Consider the following 23,743-nt stretch of genomic DNA (forward strand, 5'->3'; position numbering starts at 1 on the left):
CCCTCTGCATCCAGTCAAAGCTCTGCTACAGTTCAGTTGGCATATCCTGCAAATTCTAGATACAAAAGTGCAGTTGGCACATCTACCCTATGCTTCGAGACTGTCTTGATTATGACAATTTGGTGGCCCACTGAGATGAAGGAGAGTCACTTATGTGGCCTACTTGCTAGCCCAGGTTGCTCATCACTACTCTGCAGGCTCTTTCTCTTTGACTGGGGCTTGCCAGGAGCTTCTGTTGCAGTCTGTTTTTACAGCATTCTCTGGTTTGCAAAAGCAGAACTGCAGCAACATTCCAGCAGAAACTTTTTTCTGCACAAAAAATAAAAATATGCATGGCTTATTAATTATTCATGTAATAGCACATAATTGCCCCACGAATAGAGCTACATCTGCCAGTACCGAGCTTGAATTTTCTGTCCCCATGAACTGTGGACCCATGAACCACTTTTAGGCAACTCCACTCTGCCAGCTTCATTCCTGCAGCAGAGTAGGAAGCAGAGAGCCAAGCAGGTGCTACAGGATCTCACTGAAAGTTTTCTTCCAGCTTATGGTAAGGGTCATGCACATGGAGTGTTCTCCCAATCTTGGGTGGGAGTTCAGGCCCTTCATGGGAGTCGGTGCATATGGTTACACATTTACACTTGAAAGCTGAGAAGACAGAGGAAACAAAATAGGCATAGTTAGTCTTAAACTGGAGAACTAAAGTAATATTTAATAGCAATATACATATTTAGAAGTGTATCCCATGTTTTAGTATCTCTGTAATTGTGAAAGGTTCTGGTAGTGGGGCTGACAGCCACTGTGGATCCCGCGACAAGGTGGGAGGAAGGGCCCAGCTCCACACCCCCGGAAGGGTAGGGGCCCATGATGGAAATGGCAGACCTAGGGCAGTCAGCCTTAGCATCTCTCAGATTGCAGCACTAGGCTCCTTCCTCCCACCTCACAGCCACATGGAACAATGGCGTAGCACTGCTGTGGCAGTTCAAAGGGGCTCAGAGCTCCGGCCACCTCCCCTGCCAAAGTAGCTGTCGCCAGAGCTCCGGGACCCTTTGAAACGCCAGGCCTTTGTGAAACTGCCCGCTTTGCCCCCTTGGCTCCCCTCCCCATCAGCAAACATGGGGTTTGGTATGACTCAGTGTGAGCTGTTGTTTTCCTTCCACTCTGGAAGTGTAATACGGTGACACGGGGCCCAGTCCTGCAAACTGCTGAGCAACCTCAATTAATGTGAACTCTCTACTGTCATTGCAGATATGGAAACCCCCCACACCTCTTTTTAAATAAAAGAAAAGCCAGTCAGCAGATAACTACATGGCAGAGTCTGAAAACTTTCACTATTCCATGACTTGCAAGAAAAAGTGGTGTGGAAACTTAGAAAACTTGTTCATATTCAGTCAAGTCAATGAACAAACAGTTGCTAATAAACAGTGACAGTGACAAATCTACAGATTCTTGTATCCATTTTGTGTGCTGATTAGCATTTCCCTTGTCACAGGCTAAAATGTCAGAGGCTGGCAAAATTGTAGATTCCCATTTAAATTTGAATGATTCATTTTTTATTTCATATAATAAAAATTTGAAATAATTACTATCTCCTTTTTTTATAATTAGATGAAATTGTTCTGCAATCTTTTCCATAATTTACTGCTTGATGTTATGAGGGAGCCATCTGGTTACTAAACAAGAACAATGAAATGAATAAAAGTACAGAGAATTATACCATCTTTAGAGTAAAATGTTGCAAACAGTTTATTTATAATAGAAATTATTTAGTATATAGTATAAATTAAGTACCAGGTAAATTAAGTGACAAGGTAATGTTTTTTCACCTGAATAAAAATGGAGTGGCAGGGTACATGATCTAGGCACATAAGTGTAAATGAAGAGTGGAGCAGCAACACTTAATGCCTCCCATCTGTTGCAAGAGCTGTGAATAATTTCTCTTGGTTGGAACCATAAAATTAAGGTCTTGAGCCTGCAAAGTTACTTCATGTCATTAGCACTCCCACTGAAGTCTGTAGGATTATTCATGTGCTTAAGTCTTAACAGGATCAGGCTCTTTGGACCTGACCGTGTACCCTTTTCTTACGGCGGTGACTGATGAGAGAGGCTCTGTTCGGGCACTGGTCATGTGCTATGCCCAACCCCTGCTCCACCCATGTCCTGCCTCTTCCCACCTTTGCTCCACTCTTCCCCTCCCCACTCATCCCCACCTGCCTCTTTCAGTGAGTGCAGGGGGATGGACACTAGGAGAGGGTGTGTGTGACCCCTTGTGTACTCCCCATTGATCATCCTGCTTTCTGATGTGTATCATTTAACATCAAGAACAGTATTTATATGGTGATTTCAGATGCAAATAAGGGTCAGTGAATGATCTTCCAAAACAGTTCTGAAGTAAATACAATTTTTTTCAAGTCATTGGAAAACTTAGTTTGTGAAATATCATCCTGCTTCCATTTGAACTGAATGCACAACAGGGAGCTGAATTTATAGTGTTCAAAACCTTTAACAAAATTGAATCTCTTTTTTAATAAAAGAAAATGCAGTGTGATTGGGGGTCTTATCTACAGCCTATTGAAGTCAGTGGAAGACTTGATTTCAAGCAGAGATTGTTTTAATTGTTTGTTTGGGCTTCTTTTTTGTTTAAACACACACAGGTCACAAAATGATAGTGATAAAGAACAAATGGATTTGGAGAGAAGATTTCGAGAAAAAGAACTTGAAAGACAAAGATACCGGTTGGATGATGGCAGAAAGCACAGAGGGCACTATGAGTTTGATAAGTTTATGAGAAGGAATGAAGAAGAGCTGAAATGGGGGAAAGGATACAGCCAAGACAGAGGGAAGAAAGGGAACTACAACTACAGCTTCACTGTGGAGGCCGTAGACAAACTGGGTAAAGAGGACAAGTGTGATGACATGGCATCCAAAAAGGAGCGCATAAGAAATAAGGTTCTTTTATTCATTTAGGATAATCTTTCATTAGTAAAATATACCTCAAGGCCACAGGTTTTACTTTTACAATCTCAGCATAAAGATGGATTTCCTCCCCCCCCCCCCCCCCCCAAGAAAACCAATTCTTTATTTGATTTTCAGGAAAACCCAGATTTCTTAAAATTATTTAAGACAATAGAATTTGTCTTCTCTGGTCATACATACATACAATATTTGGAATTTCCCTTAGAACATTAACCTTGGAAGCCCGGCATTTTTGAGCATTTAAAAAGTTATATCATGGGTAACCTCTAGTAGAGATTAAAAACTTTGTCCCACTAGTCTTTTAAAAGTGAATTTATTTTAAGTGGAATTGTTGCTGGTTAGACAGATTACAATCAGATTTACAGTTATTCATATTCCAAAGTAAAAGTGAATAAATAGTTCCTCCAGAAATGGGTATACAGTAAAACCTTGAAATGTGCAATTTTGAGTTGCGCCTACCTCACATTAACGTGAGTTAAGCACAACTCAAAATCCCACTCCCCCTGGCACTGGCTCAATGCCCCCCAGCTCCCAATGTGGCCCTGGTTCATCACCCCCAGCCCCAGTTCAACCCCCCATGGCTCTGGCTCATCACCCACATGTGGCTGTGGTTCAACCCCCGCCAGCCCCAGTTCAGCCTTCCTGCGCATGGCTCAGACTCAACCCCTCCTGCCCCAGTTCAACCCCTCCTTGCACATGGCTCCGGCTAACCAACCCCGTGTGTGGCTCTGGCTCAACTGCCCCGCTCTGGTTCAAACCCCCATGTGCTGCTCCGGCTCATCCCCTCACCTCCTGCACGGCTCCAGCTCAATTCCGCCTCCTGCCCCCCATGCAGCCCTAACTCACCCCAGGCTTAACCCCCTCATCCCACTTCCATGGCCCCAATCCACTGCCAGGCTTAACCCTCCCCACCTGCCCCCACAACCCAGAATTTACCTTTCTGTGGCTTCCCCCAGCTGCAGAACATGTGTTTTGCCAGGAAAAAAGGCGCTCCTCAACTTACACGAAATTCAAGTTAAGCGAGGGTGTGTGGGAACACAACCCTCATGTAACTCAAGGGACTACTGTATTTAGACATTTTTACTACAGAAGGTAGGAAAGTAGATCTTGCAGTTTTTATTCATTCTATCCTCAGATAAAGAAGACCTTGTCTTTATCTTGAAATATGTGGAGGCTCTGTCTGACTGCTTGGGCTTTGTGATTTCAGAGGATATGTAAGAGGATTTCTAAGCAGGAGTTGCTATTGTTGACCTCGTCCATTCTAATCGTATAGTTTTCCATACAAGATGGTTGACACTGCCCTGTGTGGAAAACCCCTCTGTTAAGTGCACCTCTTCTGAAGGGGAATTTTCAAACTAAGCAAAGGCAAGGTCACCAAGACAGTGTACCTCCGGAGGGAGCTGTGCTGTTGCAGAGCAGGCAAGGAGTATCCCTTCTCTAGCAGTTGTCTGAACCTCAGTCTAAATACACTACATAATACTAAATTGGTTTAAACCAGTGGTTCCCAAACTTCGGCATCATGCTCCCCCTTTTGATTTTCAAGAAACCCCCATGCCCCCTGCCTCTTCTTTCCCATCATCCAACCCCCTTTTTAGCAGCCCCAGTTGGCCAGCTGCCTGACCCCTGTGCCAGCTGCTAGAGCTGCCCGCGCCAGTCGCCCACCCTCCTCAGACCTGCACTGCCAGAGCTGCCCGCCTCAGCCTGGCACCACTGGGGCCTGTCCGCTCACTGACTGCCAGCCGCTGGGGCCAGCCGCAGGCTAGCTGCCCGAGTCACCTGCCCAAGCCTCACGATGCTGGGGCCAGCCACCCACCCACCAGCCCGAGCCACCAGAGCCCTGCAGTGCCAGAGCCAGCCGCCCAAGCCCTGTGAGTCCTGCAAGCCAGCCAACTGCCTGAGCCCCTTCTCGCCCACAAAGCCAGGCATCACAAGCCCCCTGCTCTTACTCCATCCCCATCCACCTTACCTGAGCCAGGCACCCCTAGTCCCCTATCTAACCCCATCCTCCTCCCCCGCCCTCAACCCACACTCATTCACCTTAGCATGTGGGTCTTCACCTGCTGCCTGCTTTTTATAGCAGCTGCGCTGGGTCACCCACGTAAAATGGCAGGGGCTGAGCGCCAGAAGCAAAGTGTGGGGGGAAGAGTCGGGGGGGGGGCGGGTCGCCTTTTGCTCCCCCTGGAATTTCTTCATGCCCCCCCCCCCAGTTTGGGAAACCATGGTTTAAACCATTTAATAAAAAATGAAATGCCCAATTAGCAAACTCTATTTATGCCAAGTTTCAGTGTGATGAGCTTGGAATCTGGTGGATAAAGAGAATCTGTGATTATAAAAGTCCTGACTTAACCTTTATTTTAATGTTTCTAGTGCAGGGTCAGCAACCCCCAGCATGCATGCCAAGAGCTGCTTGTGACCCGCTTTTCATTGGCACATGCTGGAAGCTCAGCCCCACCCGTCCTCCATCCAAGCTTCGAGGAGCTCAGCCCCATCTCTCTGCTCCTCATGCAGCCAGGAGTTTGCACTGCTCACACAGCTCTCCAAAGAGTGGTGCCTCTGCTGCTGGAGCTGCTGCATTTACTGGAGTGCTCTTAATCATCTGTAAACATGTCACAACTCTTTCAGAGGAGAGTAGCCACAAAGAGATAGCGGTGTTAGTCTGTAGCAGTCCTGTAGCACTTTAAAGACTAACAAAATAATGTATTAGGTGATGAGCTTTCATGGGACAGACCCACTTCTTCTGATCTTGATTCTCAGAGTTTTCCATATCTGAAGAAGTGGGTGTTTCCCACTAAAGCTCATCACCTAATATTTTTTTCTGTTGAAGGAGAGTTACAGGCAAGGGCCTCAAGTGGCTGATGGATTGGGGGGTCAACAGGAGCCATAGTTCTCCCTGGCAATTTAACTCTTTCAAAGAAACCTATCTAATTCAAGCCCCACCACTCTTTGATGTCTTTGAGAGGCCACTGATCGTTTCTGCAGGAAAACCAGATGTAGATCTGTGTGCTGCCATTTAAAGAGGACAATTGAAGCCAAAAACTACTGGGAGGCTGGAGTTACCTGGAAAAACGGAAGGAAAGGAGAGGCAGGGCACTCTGCTCTAACATTTATATATACAAGGCTGTGATGGCGTCAGAGGGGTTATTTGCAGGGCCACAATGTCAGGCCCGCGCACAGCCCCCTCTCCTGCCCAGGCCCAGCCCCCAGGTCACAAACAGCAGCATCCCCCACTACAGGGTCATCTCCAAACCCCAGATTGCAAGTCCCCCTCTCATGGACTGCTCCCAAAGCCTGAGCTGCTCCGTTGGCTCCCAGCTGTCCTGTCCCTTTAAGGAGGGCCCAGTTGCCACATAGATGGTCGGACACATTGCAGGGTAATGTCACAAGTGGGGAGAGGAGACCCTCAAAGTCACATGGGGTTCCCCCTTGGCTGGGGTTTTGGGGTCATACACCATGTGCAGGCTGGGTAGCAGGCTCCTTATAAGCTCTGATTGGTGTGTTGGGGGCAGTGCCCTGGGGTGGAGGGTAGGGGATCCAGATGGGAGCCCCAGCTGGGGCTGGCAGGAAAAAGGGGCCTGTGCCCAGTGGGTGGGGGGGGTTCCCTGCTCAGCCATGCTTCCCCTCCCCTGAGATGGAGGGAAGCATGTGACCGGCAGCCCACTTGATGTGTTTCCAGCAGCTGGCACTGCCTGTGGGAGGGCCCCTTGCAGAGCTGGGTGTATGTGCAGGGGGTGATATCAGGTACCCGCTGCTCTTGGTGAAACACTTTGAATGCCACGTAGCACCTCGTCAGTGCTGGGTATGTGTGAATGTGACTGCTGGCAGAGCTGGGTCTGACCACGAGCGTCTGGCAACAGACCCTGCACCATCCTGGTGAGCCATAGGTCTCAGGCCCAGTGTGCAGGCCGGTGTTCCCTCTAACTTTTTACATCTGCAGCCATAATAAATGTTGTTCTGTGCACCAAAGCATGCGCACCACCAATAGAAGAACATGCTGCTGCTGTGGGCACTCTGCTAATCAACTTGGCAGCACCTGAATCTCTCCTGGACAGCAGCCCAAGCGCTCAGTTCACAGGGAACACTGCTGCTCACTAGCACGCTGGTGCATGTAATGTGCTTAGTGTGTGAGACCATGTCATCTTCTAGTGCAAGGGTCTGCAACCTCCAGCACGTGCCAAAAGCAGCGCACCAGCCAGTTTTCATGCACTGATAGTAAAGCTCTGCATCTTAATTTATTTATTAATGAAGCTGTTGTATGTAGGACTGTTAGTGATGTAAAAAGTATCATCGACACTCGGACCGTACATAAAGGTCAAAAGGGAAAGATTGCTGACCCCTGTTCTAGTGGGTTCTATGTTCATTGCTGATCACAGGGTTTAGGACTGCATGATAGGTGTTGACTGGCTGGATGTGATGAAGAGAGATAAACAGCATGTTGATATGGCTGCTTGTATCGCCACAAAGCACTTACTATGGCAACCTGTTATTAAACATCCTAAATAAAAAGTCTGATGCCTTATCTAAAAAAACAGAAAATAAAGGGAAAGCAAAGTGAAACAAGGCTGAAATTCAAGCAAGAAAGGGGGAAGAGAAGAGCTGATAATGAAGGATGTGTTTGTGAAAGGGAAAAGAAGATAAAAAACAAGCTCAAAAGGACTGAAAATTATAAGAGGGGAGTGAAAAAAATAAGGATTGAGATGGAACGGAATTTAGTGCTCTACCTTTTTTTTAAAAATTGCCTATTCCATGTCATTTTTTAGACTGAACCTTACACTTTCATGCAGTTGTTAAATATGATCTCTCCATAACATTAAAGTCTAATATTTATGAAAGTTAAAATAAATAGCCTCAATAGGCAGAGGCTTTTAAACAGTAACCGTTCACAATAAGTTTCAGTTGCTTTTCTCTCATGAACTGGCTGCTCTTTGGTATTCAGATCAGCAAGTTTTTGATAGATTTAGTCATGATGCCTGTACAATTAGCCTCTTTCTTTGTGTTTGTTTTTGTTTCCTGATTCACATTAGCCGTGTCTACACGTGCACGCTACTTCGAAGTAGCGGCACTAACTTCGAAATAGCGCCCGTCACGGCTACATGTGTTGGGTGCTATTTCGATGTTAACATCGATGTTAGGCGGCGAGACGTCGAAGCCGCTAACCCCATGAGGGGATGGGAATAGCACCCTACTTCGACGTTCAACGTCGAAGTAGGGACCGTGTAGTCATTGCGCGTCCCGCAACTTCGAAATAGCGGGGTCCGCCATGGCGGCCATCAGCTGAGGGGTTGAGAGACGCTCTCTCTCCAGCCCCTTCGGGGCTCTATGGTCACCGTGTGCAGCAGCCCTTAGCCCAGGGCTTCTGGCTGCTGCTGTTGCAGCTGGGGATCCATGCTGCATGCACAGGGTCTGCAACCAGTTGTCGGCTCTGTGTATCTTGTGTTGTTTAGTGCAACTGTGTCTGGGAGGGGCCCTTTAAGGGAGCGGCTTGCTGTTGAGTCCGCCCTGTGACCCTGTCTGCAGCTGTGCCTGGCACCCTTATTTCAATGTGTGCTACTTTGGCGTGTAGACGTTCCCTTGCAGCGCCTATTTCGATGTGGTGCTGCGCAACGTCGATGTTCAACATCGACGTTGCCAGCCCTGGAGGACGTGTAGACGTTATTCATTGAAATAGCCTATTTCAATGTCGCCACATCGAAATAGGCTACTTCGATGTAGGCTTCACGTGTAGACGTAGCCATTGGGTGGTATCCAGTCTACATGAATATGGCTGGGTCTAAACTTGCCCACAGTTTTGAAGGGAGCAATTAAATCAGGGCAACAGGAGATTACTAATGAAGTGCTGGAGTGAATACACAGCACTTCATTAGGCTCTTCTTCCCCCGCAGCAACTTTGAAGCTTCAAACTTCAGAGTGATGGAATGCACGTAGCCACGGGCACTTCAAAGTTTGAAGCTTCAGAGTTGCCGAGGGGAAGGATTAGCCTAATGAAGTGCTGCGTATTCACCACAGTACTTCATTAGTAGTCTCTTGTCGCCCTGATTAACATGCCCCCTTTAAAGCTAAGGGTAAGTATAGACAAGCCCTATGAGAGTGGAGTATGGCAGCGTTGGGGATATGACTACCGAATGGATGGCTTACATTTTGCATCCCCTGTTTAAATATATTAATAGTTCATAGGTTAGAATCATAGAAACCTAGAATTGGAAGGGACCTCGAGAGGTAATCGAGTCCAGTCCCCTGGCCTCACGCAGACCCAGGTACCATATAGACCATCCCTAATAGATGTCTGTCTAACCTGCTCTTAAATTATCTCCAGTGATGGAGAGCCTACAGCCTCCCTAGGCAATTTATTCCAGCATTTAAGCACCCTGACAGTTAGGAAATTTTTCCTAACATCCAACCTAAACCTGCCTTGCTGCAGTTTAAGCCCATTGCTTCTTGTCCTATCCTCAGAGGCCAAGGAGAACAATTTTTCTCCCCCCTCCTCGTAACCCTCTTTTAAGTACTTATAAACAGTGGTCATGTCTTCTCTAAGTCTTCTCTTTTCTAAACTAAACAAGCTCAGTTCTTTCAGTCTTTCCTCACAGTTCATGTTCTCGAAACCTTTAATCATTCTTGTTGCTCTTCTCTGGACGTTCACCAATTTCTCCATATCCCTCTTGAAATGTGGTGCTCAAAACTGGACACAATACTTCAATTGAGGCCTAATGAGCACTGAGTAGAGTGAAAGAATGACTTCTCGGGTCTTGCTAACTATACTCCTGTTAATGCCTTTCAGAATCATGTTTGCTTTTTGTAAAACAGCGTCATACTGTTGACTCATATTTAGCTTGTGACCCCTAGGTCTCTTTCTGCATTACTCCTTGCTAGAGAGTCTCTTCCCATTCTGTACGTGTGAAAGTGATTATTCCTTCCTAGGTGGAGTACTTTGCATTTGTCCTTGTTAAGCTTCATCCTGTTTACCTCAGCCCAGTTCTCCAGTTTGTCCAGATCATCTGGTATTATGATCCTATCCTCCAAACCACTTGCAACCCCTCCCAGTTTGGTATCATCTGCAGATTTACTAAGCATACTCTCTATACCAATATTTAAATCATTGATGGAGATACTGAACAGAAACAATCCTAAAACAGACCCCTGTGGAACCCCACTTGTTATGCCCTTCCAGCATGTTAAAAACTACTATCTGAGAAGGGTTGGCCAGCCAACCTTAGATAGTCCCCATCTAAGTTGTATTTGCCTAGTTTATTGATAAAGATTGTGTGAGACCATATCAAATGCCTTACTAAAGTCTAGGTACACCATATCTGCCGCTTCTCCCTTATCCCACAAGACTTGTTATTCTATCAAAAGCTATCAGATTGGTCTGGCATGATTTGTTCTTTATAAATCCATGCTGTATGTTACCTATCACATTATTTTCTTTCAGATGTTTGCAGATAAATTCCTTAAATACTTGCTCCATTATCTTTCAAGGCACAGAAGTTAAACCAACTGGTCTGTAGTTTCCTGGGTCATTCTTATTCCCTTTTTCATACGTGGGCACTATATTTGACCTTTTCTAGTCTTCTGGAATCTGTCTGGACTTCCATAACTTTTCACAAATTGTAGCTAAAGGCTCAGATACCTCCTCTGTCAGCTTCTTGAGTATTCTAGGATGCATTTAATCAGGCTCTGGTGACTTGCAGAAATCTAACTTATGCAAGTAATGTTTAACTTGTTCCTTTTTTATTTTGTCTTCTAAACCTATCCCCTTCCCTCTAGCATTCAATATGTTAGGCATTCCTTCATCAGACTTCTTGGTAAAGACCGAAACAAAGAAGTCATTAAGCACCTCTGCCATTTCCAGGTTTCCTGATATTGTTTCTCCCTCACTGTGCAGTGGGCCTACTCTGTCCTCCTTCTTCCTCCTATTTCTAATATATTTATAGAATGTCTTCTTGTTACCCTTTGTGTCTCTAGCTAGCTTGAGCTCATTTTGTGCCTTTGCCTTTCTGATCGTTCTCCTGCAAATCTGTATTGTTTGCTTATATTCATCCTTTGTAATTTGTCCTATTTTCCACTTTTTAAATTATTCCTTTTTATTTTTGAAATCATGCAAGATCTCCTGGTTAAGCCAAGGCAGTCTTTTGCCATACTTTCTATCTTTCCTACACTGTGGAATAGCTTGCTTTTGGGCCTTTAATAATGTTCCACTGAAAAATTGCCAACTCTCTTCAATTTTTTTCTCTTTTAGTCATGCTGCCCATGGGACCTTACCTACCGGCTCTCTGAGTTTACCAAGATTTGCCTTCTTGAAATTCATGATCTCTATTTTGCTGTTCTCCCTTCTGCCACTTGTTAGAATCATGTACTGTATGATCTCATGGTCACTTTCTCCCAGGGTGCCTTCCACTTTCAAATTCTCAACCAGTTCCTCCCTATTTGTTAAAATCAAGTCTAGAACAGCTTTTCCCCTAGTAGCTTTTTCCACCTTCTGGAAAAAAAATTGTCTTCAGTGGAGCCCAGGAACTTATTGGATAGTCTGTGCCTCGCTGTGTTAGTTTCCTAATATATGTCTGCATAGTTCAGGTCCCCCATTACCACCAAATCCTGCGCTTTGGATGATTTTGTTAGTTGCTTAGAAAAAGCCTCAGCCACTTCTTACCTGGGTAGCTGGTCTGTAGTAGATCCCTAGCATAACATCACCCTTGTTTTTGTACCCATTTTAACTTAACCCAAAGACTCTCAGTGCTTCCATCTGCTATGTTCATCTCCACCTCAGTCCAGGTGTGTACATTTTTAATATATAAGGCAACACATCCTCCCTGTTTACCCTACCTATCCTTCCTAAGTAAGCTGTACCCTTCTATACCAATATTCCAATCAGGTGTATTATCCCAGTAAGCCTCTGTGATACCAGCTATGTCATAGTTTTGTTTATTTATTAGGACTTCGAGTTCTTCCTGCTTATTTCCCATACTTCTTGCATTTGTATATAGGCATCTAAGAGTGATTTGATTTTGCTTCTCAGTTCTGCCTAGTCCCTCTTTTTTCTCTGTTGTTATAGCCCATGTTCCCGCCCATTTCTGGCCCATTTCCTAGGTCTCCATGTTGTTTTCTTAGCTGTGGACTTTTGGTCACCTGCCCCCATCGAATCTAGTTTAAAGCCCCCCTCACTGGGTTAGCCAGTCTACTTCCAAATATGGTCTTCCCATTCCTAGAAAGATGAACCGCATTTCTGCTTATCAGTTGTTCTTGGAAGAGTATCCATGGTCAAGGAAGCCAAAGCCGTCCTAGTGACACCATCTTCACAGCCAGGCATTCACCTCCAGGATGCACCTATCTCTGCCTGGGCTCCTACCTCTGGCCAGAAGGACTGAGGAGAATACTATCTGCACTCCACACTCCTTCACCCATACTCCCGGAGCCCTGTAGTCACTCTTGATCTGTTCCATGTCATGCCTTACAGTGTCATTCATGCCCACATGGCTGAGTAGGTTAATATTGCTCTATAAACACACATCAATGAGGGTGGAGCAACAGGAGCTTATATGCTGAATTCTATTTGCAATTCACTACTCTAGTTTTACCAAGCCCTCATTGTTCTGGTTTCCCCAGATTAGCTTTATTTTATTATATCTGTATTTATTACCTGAGATTTGTGTATAGGGCCATAAGTGAACTTGGCACCTATCATTGTCCCTTCCCAGCTGGTACTGTAGATTGAATCAAAATTTACCACAGAATTCTTTTGGCATTTGTTATAACATCTGCCTGATCATTTTTCTCCAAGTTTAAATTAAATGCAATATACCCATCCTGCGTTTCCCACTGTTATATTTTACTCAAAAGTCTTGGCTCCCAAGAATAGTGTTATAAAAGAGGTGGATAATAAACACAAAATCTGTTGTCATTACATTCCAACTTTTTACACTAGTTCTTACGAACTGCAGATAATTTAACACAAAATTCACTAGCTACATAAACTCAAGTTAGTCACTTTCATATTCCCGTATGTGAATAAACAATACTTCTATCAAAAAGTTAACCTTATGTACTTCTTTCTAGGATCGTCCAGCCATGCAGTTATACCAGCCAGGAGCTCGCATTCGAACTCATATGGGATCTACAAGTAAGATCTATGACTGCAGTGGGAAGTCCTCTGAAGATACTTGTGATAGAAAGTATGAGGTAGATAATTCAACTGGAGGGGGTTCTGAAAAGAGTGAAGAGGAAGAATGAAACAACGGGTAGAAAAATTGTGAAAAAATTAATTTAAGGTTTAATTTCTGCATAAAATATATAAGGCCACTTCAAAATTCCACAGATTGGACCAATAAAATTATAATACATCTTTTTCTTTAAAATGAATAAAATGATCAGAGAAAGATAAAATATAACAAATGAAATTGAGTTGCTTTTCTAGAAAAAAACAGAATAAAATACTCTTTAACTAGTTCAATACTGATCCAGTATTTTACAAGTTACCTTTAGCTAGAAAAGCTCTTTTAGTTTTAAACTAATATTTATATAAAGCCTGTCAGAAAATATTTCACTTAGTCTAGCTTATTAAATTGAGAGGAATAAAGATATGTAGATCTGCATCAGTTTGAAATCTGAGGCACTTTAAATGGGTTCTGTGAATGGCAGTAACTACAGAGGACCCTCTTCTGCAAACACCAACAGGCATAATACTTATTACATAGGGAGGGTCAAAGGGACTTATTTGACTTATTGAAGTCAAAGGGACGACATCCAGCAGAATCACTGTTTCCAGTAGCATTTACAGGATTGGGCCCATCGTTTGCCACTGTTTGTTGGTATCCATACCTCATTGTGTTTACACTGTTTTTCAATTAACTGTAGTGTCAGGTAAGTGTGAATTAAAGCTACAGTATGTTAGAAAACTGATCATTTTCTTTACCACTTTTGCCTTTTATGTTCTAAAATATTCTTGTGTTTAAAACAGAAAAAGCTATTGCAAATCTCTGTGCTTAAATACTATATCTGGTTTTACTAAACTTTGCATTTGTTGTGTTGCCTTTGGTACTGACTTTTTAAAAAGCAGTCGTACAGTGATTACTTTTTATGTTAAATGTTTCACATAAGTTGCATTTGCCAGATTTGGAATATCTATGATACCTATGTTATAAAATATAATTGTTTTGAAAAACCCGCACATAGGAGCTCCAACATTTCATTTTGCAGACTTATATCAAATTCCACCCTCTGATGAATGCATATGACTCCCAGTGTCATGGGAGACAGCTACATGTCCATCCAAAGGCAAAATGTGGTTCATGGCTAGTTGTCTTTTCAACTGATGCACTTCTCAGTTGTCTGAAACCAAGACCTGCATTATCAGTGAAGTTAAATATTAAGATATTTGTTTATTTTTGACATCCTGGTTTGAACATTTTATTATAAACTGTAATATCCGACTGTTCTAAACTGAAAAAAATTGTTGTGTTTTCCCAGATGTTAAACATAATAAAAAGTAAAAAAACATCTTGACCTGAGAAATGATCTTCCTCAACTCTTTTGCCTAGTACACTAATGATACCAAGGAAGCTAGTATGCCACTAAATCAGGGGCGGCCAACCTGTGGTTCTGGAGTCACATGTGGCTCTTTACTTAAAGAAAGACAGCTCTTGCTAATTTGGAGCCAGGTGCACGTTTAACTTATCTTGGGAACGGACCTAAGCCCTGAGCAGCAGGCATAGCACCGGAGATGTCAGTAGCATTAGGACCACGAGGATGCGTGCAGCCTGCTAGGGAGCTGTTGGATGTGACCATGTTCCTGTCAAGGTAGTACACTCTGCCTTTAACCTTCACCTTTCCTTCCATCTGCGCAGACACCGCCTCTACCCTGCCCTGCCCAGCCGCTGTGTGGTACAGGCCAGCCAAGGCTGCAAATGAGCCGTAGTTTTTTATTCTTTTTGTGTCTGAGATGCAGGTGGGGGAAGGGGGATAGACAGTGGCAGTCCTGGGGCCAGAGCAGGGAATTGGTCAGGAGTGAGTGAAGGGGTGTTTGAGAGATGGTGTTGGAGAGATAGGGGATTACTAGGGAGTGGAATACTGAGGGCAAGCAGGATTAGTAGGAGATACAGACAGGTGATATGAGGGAATTGTGATATTGGGGGATTATTAGGGAACTAGAAGAGGGACATTATTAGGAGATTGAGTGAGTTGGTGGCTGCTGATTGTGAGAGTGGAGAGATGACTGGAGAGAGGGTGACACTAATGAGGAGCGGTGGGGACTGGGGGTCAAACTCGCATTGTAGACAGCGCCAAGCACAGATGTGATGCACTCTGGGTCCAGCCCAGAGTTCTTAAGTCTCTCTCCCCGCTGTCTGTCCACAGGGACATGGAGACTTAAGCAGCTGTGGGTAGCACTGACGCAATGGGATTGGGGCCCCATGTTGGGCTGTGGACTAGGATCCAGGTCCCTGCTTCTCTTTCCCTGGCCTCGGGGGCTGCGGTGGTAATGGGACTGTTATGGGGTGGAAGCAATCTCCGCTTCCACTTAGCTATGGGGATGAGGTTGCGAGAGGCAGTGGGAGGAGGTTTTGATGTTCTGCAGTGTGCTCTGAGGCTGCTAACCCCATCCCAGCTCACGCTTCCTAGGGGTGACCTTGCTGGGGCTCACGGCAGTCTGGGCTGGAGAGGCGCTGGGTGGGTCGCCTGCCTGGGGCACAGTAATTGCTGCCTTTTCCTTGCTCCTTACTTCCTACTCTGCTGGTGTGGGAGCAGCAGCATGGAGGCTACAGGAAGGGGAGTGATGCTGTGTGGATCTGTGGCACAGCCTGTGTTGCCTGTCTGTCAAGACTTGTGGACAGTGGGACCGAGTGAGTCCCAGGGACAGGTGGGTGCAAGAGAATCCGGGGGCGGGTGGGGGGCACAGTTCCAGCCGGTGAGCAGGCTGAAGGGTTCCTCTCTAGGTTCAGGTCCTGTAATGTTATTTTTATCACTATATTTTGTGTACTATCTACCCATCTATCTTTCTATGTAGATATATAAAAATAAATATATAATACATGGCTCTTTGCACTCTATCCACAGCCATTTTGGCTCTTAGTTTCTATCTGGTTAGCCACCCTGAGCTAGTGAATTATAAGATCCTTCTGTTATCCACATGAATAGAACCAGAACTAGGTTCCACTATCCTCACAATATCATATTTGTAGAGCCCAGCAAATCCACAGATAACCATGGGTTTCTGCATCCATGGATGCAGATATCCATGGCTCATTTAGCAGGCACAAATTTTGTGCCTAGAACCTTGAAAATCACCAAATACCTGCTTTATATCATCAGGTATTCGCATCTGTGGATGTGGATCTCCACATACGATTTTTGCAGTTGCGGATACCAATTTTGTATTCATGCAGGATTCCACATATTTGTACCTACAAAACTGTCACAGCTTTTTTGTGCTGTACATAGTAATCTTAACTGCAAAATGGCTAACGGGCTTTAATGATTATAACCAAATACCAACGGCCCAAGAAGAGAAGGGAACTCCAAGAGATTTTGGACCGGGGAGGGAGGTTTTGCAGGCTATGACCAGAACCCATTCTAATGAAAGGAAGCCACATAAATCATGTCAAGCAAGCACTCCTTAGAAAAAGCCTTTTATATTGTAAGATGCAAATTAATTTTGCTGAACTTGTTCCTATACCAATATGTTGAAGTTCAGATAACCAGTTGCCTTTTTGGTGAGATCTGGAGTCAGGGAGAGAATGGCCTTCATTGTATTCTCTTTTCCTTTGATTTATAAATGGCTTCCCACATTATTTTGGGGGGTTTTTTTGTCTTCGTTTTTCAATTTTTTACCAACCCTGTTGATGTTTTAAATTTTATAAACAAAGGATTTAAACAGGTTTTGTAATTAGCCATTTCCCTGCATGATTACGCTAACGAAGATAGAACGCTTAACAATATGTGGTAAGCGGATGTCATGAGAAGAGAACCTAAAATTCAGTTGTAGTGAGCAGGAGGCCAGATTTCGGGCTGGAGAAGAGATGGTAGTACTCTTCCAAGATCCACCAAATAGGGATCCACCGACATGAGATGCCACTCAGAGCAGTTTGAAAATAGGACCATGCAAGGTCTTTGGTCTTCTTGGGCTTGGCTTCACCTCAGGGACACTCCTGTGCCCCACTGTGCTTCTTTAGCTTGACTGCTTTTAGCGCATGGATGGAGGAGATGGGCAGACATCAAGGCTATGTCTACACTGGGATGTGAAAATCAAAATAAGCTATTTTGATGCGTAGTGCCCACACATCCTCCAGGGCTGGTGCTGTCGACGTACGAAAGTGCTACGTCAAAATGGGCCCCGCAGGGGATTGTCTACACACAAAAGCAGCCCCTATCGGAATAAAAGGACTAGGAAAACCTGCGGACAGGGTCACAGGGCAGACTAGCCCTTCCAGGGCAACAGCAAGCTGCTCTCTTAAAGGACCCCTGCCAAACACACTCGGCCTGCCCAGCACAGGTCCACAGAGCTGACAACCAGTTGCAGACCCCGTGCACGTGGCATGGACCCCCAGCAGCAGCCAGAAGCCCACAGGGCTGTCTCCGAGGCAGTGGCCACCCTGCTCGGCGCCACGGAGGAGGCTGCCCAGCACCTCCTGGAAGATCAGCCGTCCTCCTCGGGGGATGAAGGAGCCTTCCCAGACCATCATGTGGCCCTCCCAGCCCCCCCACCCCCGCCAGGTGCACTGCCGGCAATGGAGGTACCCCACCAGCACGGAGTGGTGGGAGCGCCTGGTCCTCGAGCAGTGGGACGATGACTGCTGGCTCCGGAATTTCCAGATGAGCTGGCAGATGTTCCTGGAGCTCTGCCAGTGGCTCACCCCTGCCCTGCAGCACCAGGACACCCTCATGCGGCGTGCCCTCACTGTCGAGAAATGGGTCGGCATCGCTGTCTGGAAGCTGGCCACTCCAGACAGCTACCGATCCATAGGACAGCAGTTTGGTGTGGGCAAGGCCACCGTCGGGGCTGTCGTCATGGAGATGACAGGACCCCGGGGGGAGGGGAGAGGGGACCCCAGTGGGAGAGTGGACCCCAGGGGGAGGGCCAGGCACCCCCTGCACACCCCTCACAGGTGCCCATGTCCTCCCCCTGCAGGTGGTCTGTGCGCTGAACGCTCTGCTGCTCCACAGGCTCCTGTGGCTCGGGGACCTGGATGCAGCCATCGCAGGGTTTGCTGGCATGGGGTTCCCCAGTTGCTTTGGGGCACTGGATGGGACCCACATCCCCATCTGTGTCCCAGAGCACAGCAGAGGATGCATGGTGAACAGGAAGGGATACCACTTGGTGGTCCTCCAGGCCATGGTGGACAGCCGGGGCCGCTTCCAGGACTTATATGTTGGCTGGCCTGGCAGCACCCACGACACCTGGGTTTTTAGGAACTTGGGCCTGTGCCGCCAGCTGGAGGCACAGACCTACATCCCCCAATGGGAGATCCCTCTCGGGGACACCACTGTGCCCCTCTGCCTCGTGGCGGATGCTGCCTACCCCCTCCAGCCCTAGCTCATGCGCCCCTACACGGGCCACCTCAGCGCCAGCCAGGAGCGGTTCAACACCCACCTGAACCACGTGCACCAGGTGGTCGAGAGGACTTTCGGCCACCTCAAAGGCCACTGGAGGTGCCTCCTCACCCGCCTGGACGTGGGGCTCCCCAGCATCCCCCAGGTTTTGGGCGTGTGCTGTGCACTCCCCAACCTGGTGGAGAGCAAGGGGGGAGGCGTTTGTGCAGGGTTGGGCTGTGGAGGCTGGCATGGCCTACCCCCAGCCAGCCGTCGCCCTGAGCCGCCAAGCCAACCATGAGGGGATCTGGGTCCAGGAGGCCCTGCGGGCCCCTTTCAACCAGGCTGCGGGATAAGCACTGGCAGCACCAGCCTGGTGAGCCACCCACCGCCCCCCACCACCCACAATACACTACACAGCCCCCACGCCCACACTACTGTGCCCTGAGAGCACATGACACGTTTGTTTTGTTTTAAATAAAGCAAACATTATTGAAACCCAACAAAAAACAATGAACTTTGTAAACATGAATGGGGGAACTCTGTACATGGGGGGGGACAGCTACTAAAGGGGGGTGGGAAAAAGCAACTATTTACAATAATAATGGGGGGGGCCCGGGGGGCCCAGTCCTTGGCCCCCTTCCCCCTACTGTCTAGCGCCTGGCATGGGGGGCGTGACCCATGTCTGGGCTGGAGGCCCCATCAAGGCTGGGTGGGGGCCGGGAGGACCAGCAGGTATGGCCAGGCCAGCTCCTGCGCCGTGCAGTCTTCCTCCTCAGCAGGCTCCAGGGCAGGTGGAGAGCGGCTGGGAGGGACGGCAGCAGGGAGCAGCATCCGCTCAAAGATCCTCCTGAAGGACCCCCAAGACTCCTGGCGCCAGGCCAGCGCTCTCTCCTGCAAGTGGAGCCAGCGCTCCTCCACTTGCAGGCAGCGTTCTGACACCTCCACCTGGCACCAGGGGGTGGCGAGGAGCTGGGGGTCAGTGGCTGCCCGCAGCTGGCTCCAGCAGTGGCAGGCTCATCCTGGGGCCAGTCCCTGCTCTGTTCACTGGCTGCCACGGCGCAATGTCCCAGGTGGGCTGTCTGGTACAATGCATGCAGCGCCCATGCTGTCGTGGCCCTCAGATAGCGCGGCTGTGGAAAAGAGCAGGGAAGAGCGAAGACAGACGTTAGTCTGGGCCTTAACCTGTGGCTCGTGCCCCCTACCCCTCCACTGCTGGGTCCCCATCCTCTGTCCCCCAGGGATAATGATGGGTGTGGTGTCCCCCCTGTAGGTGACCCCCTTCAGGGGTTCTGCTCCTCCCTACTCCCAAGATGGGGCGTGGTGCTGTCCTGGGGGCTGTGCCGCTGCTGTCCTGGGGCTGTGGTCCGGCTGGGCCATGGTGGGCCAGGGTCAGCTGGGTGTATGTGGGACCCTGGTAGTGTCTCTTGCCCCTGCCCCTTAACCCGGGGGTGTGTGCCTCTGGGATACATACCTGACGGTCCAGTCGCATGGTCGGGGGACATCCGGCAGGCGGACACCCTGCTGGAGCTGCGGGAGGGGAGGTCGATGAGGAGCCCCCCCATCACTGGAGCCCTCCTCCTCCGCCCCAGGGGTGGCCTCCTCTGGGGGCCGCTAGGGTGCAGGGCTGGCCTCTGGGCCGGACTCCAGCTCCGGGGCCTGCTGGGGCTCATCGGCCAAGGTGTCAAGGGTGGCCGGGGGAGAGGAGGTGTACTGGGGGCCCAGGATCTCCCTGAGCTCCCTGTAAAAGGGGCAAGCGGCAGAGGTGGCCCCAAAGCGGCTGGCCGTGTCCCAGGCCCGGGCGTAACCCTGCCACAGCTCCTTGACCTTACTCCTGACATGGTCAGGAGTGCGGACAGGGTGACCCCGGGCAGCCAGGCCCTCGACCAGCTGGGTGAACGTGTCTGCGTTCCACCACTTGCTCCCCATTACCTGGAGCACCTCCTCCTTGCCCCAAAACCTCAGCAGGTCCCAGATCTTGGTGTCCGACCAGGAGGGGCCCTACTGCCTCTTCCCCCTCTGGCTGCACAGCTGGGGACCCTGGGTCCCCTTGGGGGGTGTGCCCTGGGGGCACTCAGAGGGCTGGCTGGCTGCCATGGGTGCTGGGTGAGGGATCAGGGTGTCTAGAGAGTTTGCAGGCTGTGCATGTGTCTGTGCTACTGCCTGCACACTCTCAGCTTCCTGCTACAGGAAATCTGGCGGCGTGGACTTTAAGGGCTGCTGCGCGCGGCGACCATAGAGCCCAGGGAGCTGGACAGAGCATCTTCCAACCCCTCAGCTGATGGCTGCCATGGAGGACCCTGCTATTTTGACATAGCGGGATGCGGATCATCTACACATGCCCCACTTAGACACTGGACGTTGAAGTAGGGCGCTATTCCCATCTTCTGATGGGGATAGCGATTTCGATGTCTCGCCGCCTTACATCAATTTCAACTTCAAAATAGCACCCGGCACATGTAGACGCGCCGGCCGCTATTTCGAAGTTGGGCCAGCTCTTTCAAAATAGCTGGCTAGTGTAGACATGGCTCAAGTGAAGCAAACCTTACTGATAGGCTGCCTGGGGTCTGCTACGATCTTTTGATTTAAATTAGTACTGTCAGTTTACTCACGTTAATGCCTGCAATTAACACAAGGTACATTTAACACATTAAAAAATTAACATGTTAATTGCAGGAGAGTTAATTGACAGCCCTTCTTTAAAGCGTGCTGGCAGGTGGAGCTCCGTGCCCCAGCTGGCTCCCAGCCCTGGGCTGCTGGGGTTCCCTGCCCAGGTCACTGGGGCTGCTGGTGCAGCTTTCAGCTGCGGGGCTGTCCCAAGCCAAGGACCTGTGGCTGCAAGGCTGCCTGGGCTGCCCGGGCTGCCCCTGGACGTGTCCCACAGCTGGGGCTGCTCTGTGTCCCAGCTGGTTCCCAGCTGCGGACTGCCTCCAGCCGGGGTCCTGCAGCTGCAGGAATCCCGTGTGGAGAGACTCCCAGCAGCCCAGCATCTCCAAGCTGCTGAGATACAGAGCCCCAGTGGCAGCCCCGCAGTCACATGATGCTAGCTGGAGTGCAGCCCGGCAGCTGGAAGCCCGCTGGAGCATGGAGTCCCACAGCCATGGGGACCCATGTTCGGGGCAGCCCGCAGCTGGAAACTGGCTGGGGAGCCCCACTGGCAGTCCCAGATCAGCGGGGACCCCAACTGGGGATGAGGGAACCCCTGCATCCTCGTGATTAATTGTAATTATTTTTTTAATTGCTTCACAGCCCTAATTTAGATCTGTCTTCAACAGTGTGGGTGAATGGTGATATTCTGAAAGCACTATGAGGTAACAACAATAGTGTGCAGATCTTCATATTATAATCCTTAATCTAAATAATTTGTTATTTTAATACCCAGTGAAATAGTTAATGCTGTGACATCATGAGAACCTAAAAGAATAAATTGAGAATACTTCATCTAAAAATTCAACAAAAGTTTAGTACTGTCAGAGCCCTGGCACTGCGGTGTATACTGCAGAACCGTGCACCAAAAGAACACTTTTTCAATTCCCAAGCTTCCCTCTCAAACAATACTCACAAATGTCTATGTTTAACACCACTAAACACACGGGCATGCCACTGATGCCAACTATGGATTTGTCAATGTTCATTTTCAGCCCCTCTGTCACAGACAACGGATTGAAAGCCGTTAAGCCCATGATGTCCAGTAAGTTCGCTACTTGCCACGTGGCAAATAGGACACTGCGTTGTTGCGAATGCATGCATGCCTAACTCGTAAGAAATAATTCTTCAGATTCGTCACACGCGCAAGACAATAAGCACAGGCACTCACCTGGGCAAGGCAGTCTGCCATCCTGCGAGGAACCCCTGAGAACACGACACTGTCTGTGCTGAAAGGGAGCACTGCATGGCATGGCAAGGATTTTTTTTTTTTGTACTTTGATATGTTTATTTTTGTTTGGACTGAAATTCAGTGAACAAAGTGTTTCTTCAGCCTCAGATTTTCCTCTCTACTGATTTTTATCATAACTTTAAAATACATTAGAAAGAAGTGCAGTGTTTTGCATGACGTATCTCCTCAGCAGTTACTGCTTCTCCCACTCTTCTCTTTCAAGTCTTTCACAGATTACCTCTTTCAGGTATGGTTCACGATACTTTTCATCCTCTTCATATTTCACCCACTATTCTCGAGGACAAATTTGTTGTCTCATACTTAAATCCAGGGCTCTCTTGATGCGAAATAGTCTTTCATTATAAACATTTTCTGGAAGCCTCTTCAGTGCCCCTTTTACATCTTCATTTTCACATATTGTATCATCTCACATTAATCCAAGTTTATAGAATCCAGCTGCATTGTAACACCATTTACGAATGCCTTCTCACAGTTGACCACTTGCTGAAACTGGTGCCCTTGCTGCCATGGGGTTTGGTATCATGCCCTCTGACATGGGAGCAGTGCTACTAGCTGGGAACAGCTGGAGCTGTGCCACTCCAAGCCATGCCAGAGGGGTGCGGGCGGTTGTTACAATCTAGGCAGGGTTCAAAGCCTTTTTGTAGTTAGCCTTTCTTTGCTGCAACCAGTCGTGTTGCTGTACTTGTGTCTGTGATTGACATCTCACAGTTCCATGTAAATTTAAAGGCCAGAAGGTTTTTCTAGAATCTTTTCCAGAATATTTATCAGTATTTTTCCAGAATATTTTTCCAATATTATTCAATAAAATGTTGTAGACTCTAATGTCTCAGAGAGGGAAAGATGACAACCAGACGTAGGGGGAGCTTTGAATTCCTGTTGGGTACCACTGTGTTAAGCCTTCTGTCTTCATTAACTTAAATACGCAGGAAAAGGGCAAGTGACAAAACCCGCTTGAATCCTTTGTTTAGATCATTTGAAATATTACCAGGGTTAGTAAAGCAATGAAAAACACAGAGACATAACAAAAGTTAAGTGGGATGCAATTTACGCATCAAAGGAAAAGAAAACATAAGGAAGGCCATTCGCCCTGACTGCAAGACGACAGGGCGCTTAAATCGCAGGCTGGGTCTCCCCCCGCCCATGTGCAGGACTTGCGCACCAGCCCGTGCAGTCCCCAACGTTGCACGGGCGTCGTGTAACGCAGCTGGAAATCAGGGCAAATCTGCAGCGCGGCCACCAGCGCCCCGCGGAGCAAGCACGCCCAGAAGGCGGGCGACGGGAGAAGGAGGTTCTAGCACAGCCTGGGTCGCGCTACAGATGCTTTTCCCGCCCCCGCCGTGACCCCGGCCTCAACACATC

At 47.9% G+C, this 23,743-nt stretch overlaps 1 protein-coding gene and 1 pseudogene across 1 annotated transcript in view; one reads left to right on the forward strand and one right to left on the reverse strand.

Annotated features, from left to right (window-relative positions):
- The window catches only part of UPF3A (UPF3A regulator of nonsense mediated mRNA decay), a 47,808-nt gene extending 34,614 nt beyond the window's left edge, over positions 1 to 13,194 (forward strand). The window contains exons 9-10 of the mRNA XM_074986206.1: positions 2,655 to 2,949; positions 13,021 to 13,194. Coding sequence (XP_074842307.1) covers positions 2,655 to 2,949; positions 13,021 to 13,194 — 469 coding nt within the window. The remainder of the gene's footprint in view (positions 1 to 2,654; positions 2,950 to 13,020) is intronic.
- LOC142006388 (cytochrome b-c1 complex subunit 7 pseudogene) lies at positions 1 to 22,892 on the reverse strand (annotated as a pseudogene).
- Between the last annotated feature and the right edge of the window lie 851 nt (positions 22,893 to 23,743).

The sequence above is a fragment of the Carettochelys insculpta genome, chromosome 1 (genome assembly GCF_033958435.1).
Source record: "Carettochelys insculpta isolate YL-2023 chromosome 1, ASM3395843v1, whole genome shotgun sequence".
In the NCBI taxonomy this organism is placed as follows: domain Eukaryota; kingdom Metazoa; phylum Chordata; order Testudines; family Carettochelyidae; genus Carettochelys; species Carettochelys insculpta.